The sequence below is a fragment of the Otolemur garnettii genome, unplaced genomic scaffold (genome assembly GCF_000181295.1).
Source record: "Otolemur garnettii isolate 467f Iridium unplaced genomic scaffold, OtoGar3 scaffold00149, whole genome shotgun sequence".
Classification (NCBI taxonomy): domain Eukaryota; kingdom Metazoa; phylum Chordata; class Mammalia; order Primates; family Galagidae; genus Otolemur; species Otolemur garnettii.
In genome coordinates, this window is record NW_003852544.1 from 302655 (window position 1) to 315274 (window position 12620).

Consider the following 12620-nt stretch of genomic DNA (forward strand, 5'->3'; position numbering starts at 1 on the left):
AAAAAAAAAAAAAAAAATTAAAAAAGCAAGGCATAGAGAAACTTCTTGGGCATACAGGAGTTTATGTGCAAACCTTTGTTCTCATGCAGGCCTTAAGTCAGGGGGGTTTTGCTGGAGCCTTTTATAAAGAAGTCTCTGGCTGGTCTTCTCAAAAGCCTTTCATGAGCCCATGTTTCATCTGTGCCATTAGACACCTGTATGCCGTTCCCATTCCCAGACCTGTCGACAAGCGACCTTCATCACCTACCACAGATCAGGAAAGGTTACTGCTGGGTATCTGGCCAGTTTTCCAAAGGGCTTTTTCATAGGCCTTATAAAATCAACCTTAATTCCTTAACGCAGTCTGGAAATGCTATTCCAGCCAAAGCCTTGGTCATGTTAGGCACAACTAACCTGGCCACTTGCGATTCTGTCTCAGTTTCTTAAGTATGCCTACACAAAGTCTTTTCACTGCTCTCTCTCAAGCGGCTTTTTTGGCCAGAGGCATATAGGCATTTCCTGCATAAGTGGAAAGAATCCAGGAGGGAGAGAGAACATTTGGGAGCAAGGAGAGAATTTCAGAGGTGATACTGCTGAAATGGGATGGTGTCCCCGGCACGCATGGAGCAGCGATCTTGGCTGGAGACTCAGTCTTTGGTAAGAGAAGGGGTCACCACAGAGGAGGGGCCCAGGCAGTGTTCGAGTCCTCCGAGGACCTGTGGCAGGCAGTTGCTCTTAATCTAGCGGTCAGGAGAGCCTGGTGTGGATTATCCAGTTAGAGACAAGCTTCACTGACGTCTTCCCCATGGGCAGTGGGATGCAGGCTGGCATGTCCCTTCTGGTCACTGTTACTACCTTCTCTGTGACCCTAGACAAGTGACCAAGGTGACCTCGGTTAGAAAAGCCGGGTGACGCCACCAGGATGGACCAGCAGTGGTCTGGGGAACAGGCGCCATGAGCGCAGGCTCCACCCGCGTGCGTCCTCCCCTCCACCACTAGAGGACGCCAAGACACAAAACTGTTCCCAACTGTGCAAACGCCAACCTGCCGGTCTCGACGCCTCCAGGAATCGGATTCGGTTTCAGCCTCACCTTGACAGGGCAGAGAAGGGGGTGGATCCTGAAACGCGCATCATGGAAAAGCGTCTTGTAGCCCGTGAACCCTGGGAAGCTCCAGCCTAGCCTTCTAGCAGCATCCTGGCAGCCCGAGTGATGTGGAGTGGCTTAAAGCAGTGAGGAAGGTCTCAAATCCAAACTGTACGCTGTGCTTCTTGGGCCTCCATTACTCGGGGGCAAGGCATAGATTTCACACTAATTAACAAGCGCCCGCTTTGGTCCTGGCCTGCTGGCGCTGAGAATCCTGAATTTAAATTTGAATTTCCTACTCCCAGAAGTGGGGGTGAATGAACCTATTGAATGAGTGAGCCCCACGTGGAATTCTCAGGGAGACAAGGTCGCAGAGCCTGAAGGTGATGGGCCAGCAGGGGCTCCAATGAGGGGTCTGGTGCTGCCGCATAGAGGGACCTGGAGAGGAAGGATGGGGCTGATACTGAGAACCCCACCTTGGAAGTGAGGAGCCACGATGTGTGGTATTTTAAAGAGAGGGATGGAGAATGAACTCCATCTCATCCAAGACATTTCAGCCACTATCATCCCTCATCGATGTAGAATGAATTCTGTCTTCAGCACTCCCTGCCCACTGCCAAATGAAAGCAGATTCCACCACCAACAGGAGAAAGCTGAGATGCCCAAACAAGCAAGAGCATTGTAGAGGCCAATTGTCAGTAGAGGGCCTCCATCCTCACCAAGGGTCAGCTTGGGATGTGACGAAGCCAGAGTTCTGTGCCAGGAGGCAGAAGGGGCACCTCAAAAGAAGTTCCCCTCACCCTTCAGCCCTGGGGCAGTCTAGCCAGCCTCTGGGATAATGCACTTAGAGGGTGCAGCCTCTTGCCAACAACAGGCACCCAATCAATGTTGGCCATTCTTATTATTATATATTTAATACAGAGCTCAGCACCCATAGCACAGTGGTTATGATGCCAGCCACGTACATTGAGGGTGGCGGGTTCAAAATTAGCCCGGCTAGCTAAACAACAATGACAACTGCAACACAAAATAGCCAGGCATTGTGGCGGGCACTTGTAGTCTGAGCTACTTGGGAGGATGAGGCAAGAGAATTGCTTAAGCCCAAGAGTTTGAGGTTGCTGTGAGCTGTGATGCCACAGCACTCTACCAAGGGCAGTATAGCAAGACTGTCTCAAAAATATATATATATGTTTAATATAATAAGCATCTTTAAAGAAAAAAAGAAAAGCAGCTGAAGGAGGTGGCTCACACTTGTAATCCTAGCAATTTGGGAGGCTGAGGTGGGAGGATTGCTTGAGCTCATGGGTTCAAGACCAGCCTGAGCAAGAGCAAGAACCCCATCTCTACCAAAAATAGAAAAACTAGCCAGGCACTGTGGCACATGCCTATAGTCCCAGAAGCTTGGGTGCCTGAAGCAGGAGGATCGATTGAGCCCAAGAGTTTGAAGTTACTGTAAGCTATGATGCCGTGGCCCTCTACCCAGGGATACAGAGTGAGACTCTGTCTCAATAAATCAACAAATAAAAGAAAACAGAAAAACAAGCATGTTCAATTTACAAATCTTTGTAGATTTGAATCTGACAATTTAGATTCCCCCAACTTCCATCCCTTTAGGAGTAATGAACACTTTTAGTTTTCGGTCTATCATATGGGGCTTCAAATATGGAGCCTGCTGTCTGTTCCCTTGGCTTCAGGTCAGGTTGCAGATGTTTGAGTCCCTTGGATGCTTGAGTGGCTGTGTCTCCCAAGCTCATGCTGACTCACGGTGCAGCCAGCATGCAGTTTGCTTCTCTGCCAGGTCTCTGCTGGTTTCTGAGTCTCAGATGTTGCATGGCCTATTCAGAATTTACTGACCTGTACTAATATATTTTCCTCTTTGTCCTTGTTCCTACCCAAATAGGATATATGTAGGGAAACCCTTAACATAATGCTTAGCATGAAATAAGCAATCATGTTAGAGTTGTTGGGGGGTGTTTATTATGATTTGTGATTATTATAATCATAGCACATACTCGTTGCAATTATTTAATTTTTTTCCTGGAAGATTATTAGAACTGCTTGGGAATGTCACATAAGGGTGGCCTGATGAAGGGCAGGAGGATGGGGGTATTAATGGGGTATTAATTTGTCTTCTTTTTTATAAGTTCCTTTAAGACAAGAATCATCTGATTAGTCTCTGTGTTCCAGCAGCCCTTGGGGTTTAGCACCTAGTAATTAAGTAAGGAATAAGCATATTATATGTTCCACATTTTCCCAAAGATGATTTGGGAGAATCAAATCATACCATCATCTTTCCACCAATCAGGGTTCAGCTGTCTGACAGTGCACTTTGATACTAAAAAACGCCTTTGGCTCTCCTCCCTCTGCTCAATTTAGGAAGCAAGATACGAGTTTAAACTTTCAAAGGCAAATTGGAAGAATCTGCCATCTCATCTCTAAAGTACAAATGTGGGCAGCTTGTATTCTGGCCTTTATGTAGTCTTGGTGTCCAGGAGGAGGTCCTGGTAGAACATAACTAGGTGAAACCTTAGTGAGCAGGTAACTCAGGTCTTGCCTTATCAAGAGACCAAGATGCTGAAGCACACAGAATAACAGTGTCAGCTCAGGGCTGCTGGAGGAGCATCACTATTGTAGGAAGATGCTCTCATGTAGGTCTCCCTTAAGGTGACCAGATTTTAACATTGCTAAAGCGGGACACCATTGACTGGGGGGAAGGGAGGGTTCTTAATTAAAAAGTTGGTCTATATGGAGCAACAAAAATTTTCATAGAACGCAAAAATAGTATTGTAATATATTTTTTAATTTCAACATAAGTATAATTTACAAATACAATACATTTAAAAATTATGTATAGTATTATTTTATTCTTTGGCATATTTCTCATTTGAGTGAATTTTTTTTAGTAGATTGCTGTTGTTTAAAAGGTCATGAATTTTTTCACAAGAATTTGTTAAATTATATTTCACACATAAAATGGCTTTCAAAGTCTCAACACTTAATTGTGATTTTTCTGATGTCCACACTTTATTTACCCTAGAAAAAATGTGTTCAGTTGCAGCATTAGTTCCTGGTAAGGACAGCGCGTATCCCACAAATTTTAGTGCATTATTGTATGGAACATGGTTTGTTTCAAAATGATGAAATATTTCTAACCATTTGTTCTCTATTGTGATTTTTGCTGATGCCCAAGAGTTAACCTTTTCCTTATCAATATATTTTTTAATAAATATATTATTGTATTTATTGTATTGTAAAATATATTGTAAGTCGTGTCACTTTCAAGGCCAGCGCTAGACTTTTTGCTGCCACTATAAAATATAAATAATACAAGTACTGTCTGCTAACTTCATTAAATAAATAATTTACCCAAATTATCTGAATAGCTGATTTGTTAACATCACTTGTTTAACTAGCACTAGCATGCAGTATGATGTGTATTGTCTGAGAGACAGTTATACATTGTTCATTAAGTCCAAACAATGGTGGTTGAATTCTAACAACTGATCAACAATGTGAACTTTGATAAGCAGTTCTCGATAATCAGTTCTCAACAATTATTTGTTATCATTAAAGTTTAACATTATAAAATTAACAAAAATAATGTAAAACTCATATCCTAGCAAAATAGCCACATGGCAGCCAAAAACCATATATTCCCTTCCTGTTCTCCTGCAGAGAGAGAGGATACCTGAGAAGGGTGAGGTCTGGGAGGACAGGACTTCTTTTTTTTTTTTTTTGAGACAGAGCCTCAAGCTGTCCCCCTGGGTAGAGTGCTGGGGCACCACAGCTCACAGCAATCTCCAACTCCTGGGCTCAAGTGAATCTCCTGCCTCCCCTCCCAAGTAGCTGGGACCACAGGTGCCCACCACAACACCTGGCTATTTTTTCGTTGCAGGTATCATTGTTGTTTGGCGGGCCTGGGCTGGATTCGAACCCACCACCTTAGGTGTATGTGGCTGGTGCCTTAGCCACTTGAGCCACAGGCACTCAGGTGAGAACAGGACTTCTCAAGGCGATCACAAGGTTACACCTGTGGGGTCCTCTCCATGGTGACTCAGCTCTTAGGAATTTGTAACCTGGAAATTTCCAAGTTCTGTGAAATCCTGTAGTTCTGCAGGGGCTGGACTAGCATCTCCTGCTTGATTCAAACTGGTCAATGGGAAGGGTACCTGTGGGGTGGAAATTTTTGACTATCAAAAAAAGGAGAAAGACCAAGCCAGTCCCAGAGCATGGCCATTTTGGAAATCTTCTATGCCGTAAGCTCCTGGCCAATGAATAAAGCCCTTCCTCTTATAAATGTGGTGTTTGGGTGCTCTTTCTCTCCTTTGGGCCTCGTCTTCCTGCAACACTGCCATTCCCTAGCTTGTCGTGCATTCTTTCCAAAAATTGGGACTTTTTAAAAATGCCACTGGATGCAGAATTGTTAAAAAAAAGGAGACTGTCCCGCCAAAAGCGGGATGTCTGGTCACCTTAGTCTCCCTCTTGGTCCTTAGCATCCTTGAAAGGGAAGATTTTGTCATTAGGAGCCAGGTCCCATCGCAGCTTGGTTTCAAACGTCCTTTCAGGTTGTCATTCTCGGTTTAACCTCATATTTCTGCAGTTGGCGCCCCAGCCACATCTTGCAGGCCACTCTGCCTTTGCAGAGCTAGTTCTTCTATCAGGAACCTCTCTTTCCAGCCCAGAAATGTGACCTTCCCCTTAGAAAAATAGTGTCGCTCCTGCTGCATATATTTAACAACCCATCTATTGTGCCTACATTTGGGACTTAATACGGAGAGAACACAAGAGAAGTGCCCAACACACGTTAGCGCTTGTCATTTAACATCGCTCATTCACTGTTTACAGAGTTTCTGGGGGCTCTGGGGTACTCGCTGTGTCTAACAGCAGTGAAAAACGTGCACGTGGTCCCTGACTGTCCCACGCCTACCGGATGCAGACTGAATCTGCACCTTCAGGGATTACCTTGCCGGGACTAAGGGCCCCGCCCCGCATCTGGACCACAAGTCCCAGAAGGCCGCGCGGCCGTGCCGGGCCCGCCCCGCGCACACGCGACGTCGTGACGCTACCGCGAGCGGGCGCCGGTGGCTGCGCCTGCGGCCGGCAGGCGGGCGGGGGCTGCCTTTAGGGCGGAGCCAGCTCCCGCTCACCCAGTCGGCCGTGAACTAGCGGACCGTCACCCTTTCGGCGCCCGTTTCTCTCCCTAGCTCTCTCGCGCGCCTAGTTGCCTCTTCAGCGCTCCCTGCGAGTCCCGAGCACGGCGCCATGTCGGAGACCGGCGGCGGCGGCGGCGGCGAGGACGGCTCGGCCGGCCTGGAAGTGTCGGCTGTGCAGAACGTGGCCGATGTGTCGGTGCTGCAGAAGCACCTGCGAAAGCTAGTGCCACTGCTGTTGGAGGATGGCGGCGAGGCGCCTGCCGCGCTGGAGGCAGCGCTGGAGGAGAAGAGCGCCCTGGAGCAGATGCGCAAGTTCCTGTCGGACCCGCAAGTCCACACAGTCCTAGTGGAGCGCTCCACCCTCAAAGGTGCGGGGCCGGGGCCCCGGGCGGCCTTCGGGGCTGCAGACACCCACGGGAAGTGTTCCTGCAGAGGGCGGGGTCAGCAGGGTCCCCACGGAGGGCAAGAGTGGCCAGGTCCTCCAGAACCGTAGATACCACGCGGGCCCGGCCCCTTGTGGCTGCACGGACCCGGTGGGGTGGAAAGAGTTCCTCACGTTCGCAGACACCCTACGGGAAGAGCCCCTGTGGCCAGAGACACTCCACCGGCTGGGTCCCTCAGGGCTGCGGACGCCCGGCGAGCCCGGTGCCACACCCGGGCCTCCCTCTGGCCACACCCACTGCCGGGGCTGGACCCCCCGGGGTGTCCCCCTTCTGGTCCCGGGAAGGGATGAAGGTGCCCCGTCTCGCCGTCACCCAAAACAATGGGGTCGCTTTGTCTGCTCTGGCCGCTCAAGATGGCCGAGTTGGGTGGAGACAGCGTCTCCCTAGGCTGAGCGCAGGCGGAGGCCGCATCCCTGCCTCCAATGTCACATGAGCTTTTCGGTTTCGATTTGTGTACGGGCCAAACCAGGATCGGGAAGGATGTGTCAGGGGCAGACCTGCGGAGTGGTGGGCGGCCTGGATTCTCGTTCTTAAGTCGTCTCTGTTTGGGGAAGAGGTCATGGTGGGTTGGAGGGGAATCTATACGGACAGGTGTCCCAGCCCCTTGCCTTGTAGGGATTCAGAGCCCGAGGCCCACAGAATGACCTGCTCTGGTCGCCCGTGAAGCATCACTGTTGCACGTAAATGCTCTCACCTAGGTCTTCCTCTTGGTCCTCACAGCCTCCTTCCTGAATGGGTGTATCCCTGGATTTTACATGTAAGAAAACTGAGGCTCGGGTTAGATGAGTCACTCAATGTCACCAGCTAATCCTAGTCCGTAGACTCAGCAGCTCAGTTTCCTGTCTGTTGCTTGTTTTAACTGATCATCCCTTATGTTTGTGTAATGCTTATGACCCTAATGATAACCCTTTAATATTTTGCGTTTGATTTTTAAAAAAGATTCAGTTTAAGGAGGCAAAGGTTTGCATTTTCCAGCTATCTCCTCAAATAGTGACGTCCACAAAGCAAGGCTAGATCCATCTTGAGAGTCTGGAACCTGTCTGGAAGGAAGGTTTCTTATCAATTCTTTAAAATCACTTTGTAGTCAATATTGGGGAGCCCATATATGGGTGTGGCACATCCATCTGGGAACCCAGGAATGATGTCAAAGTAAATTTTAAGCTTAGCACCTAGGTAATGGATATTGTTTGAACTTGCTTGCCAGTAAGCTTCTTATAATTAAAAAAAATCAACCTGAATGGTTCTGTCATTAAAAGCACCTGTACTGGGCGGTGCCTGTGGCTCAAAGGAGTAGGGCGCTGGCCCCAAATACAGGAGGCAGGGAGTTCAAACCGAGCCAGGCCGAAAACTGCCCCCCAGAAAGCACCTGTACTGTGTGCTCAAGCCTTAGCACACACATTTGTATTTCTTTTTGATAGTTTGTTTCTTTCAAAGTCTGTGTTTACTCAGATGTTTCACTGTAGCTTTAGTTTCTGTCAGAGGTTAGGAAAGTGCATAAGAATATTTTTCTTAGATCCACATGGAATGTTCAAAGCAAATAAACCATTGCCACATCTTTAGAGTATTAATATTGTTTAGGGCTGTTTACTGTTATGTTTGGGGTTATATATTCCTGCTTGCAAACCACTAAGAGTTTAAAATTTTATTTTTAACTCATCTCTTTTTTCCCAAACAAAATACCCATTGTAGAGGATTTATAGAAATAAAATAAAAGTCACCTGGAATCCTTCAACCCAGATACAACCACTGTCATCATTTTGATATATGTCTTTCTGGTCATTTTTCTTTTTCTTTTTTTAATTTTTCAGTATTTTATTAGCCAATTTTTCAAACATACAGTATAGTTGAAAAGAATACAGTGATCACCCATATACTCACCACATACATTTTAAAATTTTTTTCTTCTTCCTATATAGGGAATTGTTCATAGGGAGGCCAGAAGTTTTGTGTCCCTTATCACAATGACTACAGATTCCTGTTGGGTGTGTTATATTTCTGATCATTTTTCAATGCTTATGCACTATTGTATACTTTTTTTTTAAGACACAGAGTCTCACTTTGTCCCTCGGTAGAGTGCTGTGGCATCACTGCTCACAGCAACCTCCAGCTTTTGAGCTCACGAAGTTCTCTTGCCTCAGCCTCCCGAGTAGCTGGGACTACCGATGCCTGCCACAATGCCTGGCTATATTTTTGCTGCAGTTTGGTGGGGGCCAGGTTCAAACTTGCCACCCTCGGTATATGGGGCTAGCTCCCGACTCACTGAGCCACTGGCGCCACCCCAATATTGTATACGTTTTAATCTGTATTTTTAAAGTTATTTTGAGTAGGTTGACCATGGCTAATTCTTTTTTTTTTTGAGACAGAGTCTCACTATGTTGCCCTTGGTAGAGTGCTGTAGCGTCACAGCTCTCAGCAACCTCAAACTCCCAGGCTTGAGGGATTCTCTTGCCTCAGCCTCCCAAGTTGCTGGAACTACAGGTCCCTGCCACAACGCCTGGCTATTTTTTTTGTTATTGTTGTCATTGTTGAGCAGGCCCTGGCCAGGTTCGAACCCACCAGCTCTGGTGCATGTGGCCGGTGCCCTTAACCAGTGAGTTATGGGCACCAAGCCACCATGGCTAATTCTTGATCATCTTTTTTATTGCAGAGTTTATGTATTGAAATCAATGTTCTTGTTGTTTTACCTTGGATCATAATTTTTTTTTTATGGAAAAAAGTTTTATTCTTTGCTTCTAAAGTGATTATCAATAATTCACTTTTTTGAGACATCTTAGAATTGAACTTTATTAAAATTATTGGTAGGGGTATATTTCTGTAGCACACTGTCTAGTACAAATTATCTCTGTATTTTCTTTATGAGTATGTTCTCTTCTTTTCAGCGAAACAAATATCCAGGCATCCAAATCCTGGCTCCATAATGACTTGCACTTTTGAAAGTTGAGTAAGGAATGGGATTATCTTAAATTGAAGTCCTACCTCATTCCTGTATTTATAAAAATCCCTGAAGTATTTCTAACATTTCAACCTGTCTATAATTTTCATTTATAAAAATCCTAAGAGAAGATTTAAAAATTAATTCAAGTTTGTTATATATGTATATAATCTCATTGGTCTTATTAGCATCCTGGCTCCACTAGGACAATTTAGTCCTTGGTAGGAGGGATTTCTTCTGTGTGGTTTTTATGAGTTAGCCTTATACATTAAATCAAATATGTACAACTGATAGTTTATTACAGTGAAAAGATAGGCTTGCATTAATATAGCAAACAGTTCTGAATTGTTTAAACTGAATAAAGACCACCACCTAGCCAGGCATGGTGGTTCATGCCTATAATCCTAGCACTTTGGAAGGCTGAGGCGGGAGGATTGCTTAAGCAACATGGCAAGACCCTGGCTCTATCAAAAAAAAAAAAAAACCAACCATACTATACACACACACACAAACACACACACATATACATACATATATATGTAGAAAAATATATGGTGTGGTGGCACACATCTTTAGTCCCTGCTGCTTAGGAAACTGAGGCAGGAGGGTCACTTGAGCCCAAGAGTTTGAGATTTCAGTAAGCCATGATGATGCCGCAGCACTTCTAGCACTGGGCAAGAGGTGAGATCCTATCTGAAAAAAAAAAACCCAAACTATTATCAATGATGAAGTCATGTGATTTATTTAATAAACAGGAGAAACTGCTTTTGCTTCTATTTGTTTTATCCTCTAATACTTTTTCTTAATGGAAAGACATTTCCAAATACTCATAATTGAATGTAGAATTATTTCTATATAAAGCTATATATGTTCTTTTTTTAAAGCTATACCAGCTAGTTGTAACCTTTTGGTAAAATATAGCATTACAAAGCCAGGCACCAAGGCTTATACCTGTAATCCCAGCATTTTGGGATCCTAAGGCTCAAGGATTAACTTGAGCCTAGGAGAGTTTGGGACTACCCTGGGCCACATAGCAGGACCCTGTCTCTATAAAAAATAGGAAAAATTAGCCAGGCCTGGTGGTATGTACCTGTAGTCCCAACTGTTCAGTAGGCTGGGCTGGAAGATTGTTTGAGCCCAGGAGTCTGAGGTTGCAGAGAGCTATGATGCTGCTGCTGCTGCTGTAGCCAGGACAGTAGAGTGAGACGCTGTCTAAAAAAAAAAAAAAAAAGCATATAACTCAAGGCTGTAAATTTTATTTTATTTATTTACTTATTTTTGGCCCTGGTAGAGTGCTGTGGTGTCATAGTTCACAGCAACCTCAAACTCTTGGGCTTAAGCTAGTCTCTTGCCTCATCCTCCCAAGTAGCTAGGACTATAGGCGCCCACCACTACGCCCAACTATTATTTTCATTGTTGTAGTTGTCATTGTTTAACTGGCCTGGGCTGGGTTTGAACCCGTCAGCCTGGGTATATGTGGCTGGCACCCTACCCACCCAGCCATGGGCACTGCCCATATAAGCTCATTTTGATAGTGAAGAATTAGTTGTAGGGAGAGGGAATGTTGTATTATAGCTCCTCATTTTAGAAAGAGAACAAAATGAAACTCCATCTCTAAAAAACTAATAAAGTAATAAAAATAAAAAGAGAAATATCAACATTAATGTCTAGAAAGTTGGCATACAACCCCTCACTGCTGAATCTGACTAACTTAAATAAGAGTGAAATCTCCTTTCTGTAATCCCTGGCCTGTAGGAAATTATCTTCCTAGTGTACTTATAAAATTGTGACAAAATGGGTACTCCCTACTTAATTAGGCATTTTACATTGTTAACGATATTTTGGTAACACTTTTTACTTGAAATGCATTTTGTAGTTACATTTTATTACCAGGAGAGGTTGGGTGGTCTGTTCCTGTGGTGGGAACCTACAATGATAGGTATGCTTCGATTTGGATTCCCAGCTGATGGGCTGACGGTTCCTTTGCTTGTCTGAGCTTCTTCAGCTTGTGAATGACCAAACTGGGACCAGGTCCTGAGTTTGCTGGTTTATTTGCATGAATGTGAGGTTTTTTTTTTTTCTTATACTCAAGTTTCGTAAGTTTGGAACTTTGATTTATGACTGTAATTAGTGGCTTTGGTGAATGTTTACATTTGGAATTACTGTTTTTTTCCCTGAGATGGTAATTTAGGGATTTCACCTTCTCTTCATAAGTGCAGAGATGGTGAAGGACTAGAATGTGAAAGAAAACTAGAGCGATATACAGTATTCAATTTCATAGAGATACAGTGGTGTAGAAAATTTTATGGGAAATGTTTTCTGGAGGGGGTTAAAATTATTTTACTGGCCAGGCACAGTGGCTCAAGCCTATAATTCTAGCACTCTGGAAGGCCACGGCAGGAAGATCGCTTGAGGTCAGGAGTTCAAAACCAGCCTAAGCAAAGCAAGATCCTGTCTCTACTAAAAATAAAAAAAATTAGCTGAGCATGGTGACGCATGCCTATAGTCCTAGCTACTTGAGAAGCTGAGGCAGGAAGATTGCATGAGCCAAGGAGTTTGAGGTTGCTGTGAGCTAAAGTAAAACTGTGTCTCCAAAAAAAAAAGTTATTTTTCTGAAGATTTAATTTTCCTAAAGGATGAAGGGAAGTAGTAGATTGATGAATAAAAAGTTTAGTATTTATTTCTGGTCTTTGCTTCACCTCCCTCCATGGACAATAAAATGATTAACAGGACACATTTATCTTTTTTTTTGTGAGACAGAGTCCTCACTATATTGCCCTTGGTAGAGTGCTGTGGCGTCACAGGTCACAGCAACTTCAAACTCTTGGGCTTCAGTGATTCTCTTGCCTCAGCTTCCCAAGTAGCTGGACTACAGGCTCCCACTATATAACACCCAGCTATTTTTTTGTTGTAGTAGTTGTCATTGTTGTTTAGCAGGCCCAGGCTGGGTTTGACCACACCAGCCTGGGTGTCTGTGGCCAGCGCCATAACCATTGAGCCAGGACACATTTTTTTTTTTTTTTTGAGA

At 44.8% G+C, this 12620-nt stretch overlaps 1 protein-coding gene and 1 pseudogene across 1 annotated transcript in view; one reads left to right on the forward strand and one right to left on the reverse strand.

Annotated features, from left to right (window-relative positions):
- Positions 1–6171: 6171 nt before the first annotated feature.
- Positions 6172–12620, forward strand: part of DYNC1H1 (dynein cytoplasmic 1 heavy chain 1) — a 92483-nt gene continuing 86034 nt past the window's right edge. Inside the window, exon 1 of the mRNA XM_003799319.3 lies at positions 6172–6585. Coding sequence (XP_003799367.1) covers positions 6327–6585 — 259 coding nt within the window. The 5' untranslated portion in view covers positions 6172–6326. The remainder of the gene's footprint in view (positions 6586–12620) is intronic.
- On the reverse strand, positions 8567–8682 carry LOC111728317 (annotated as a pseudogene).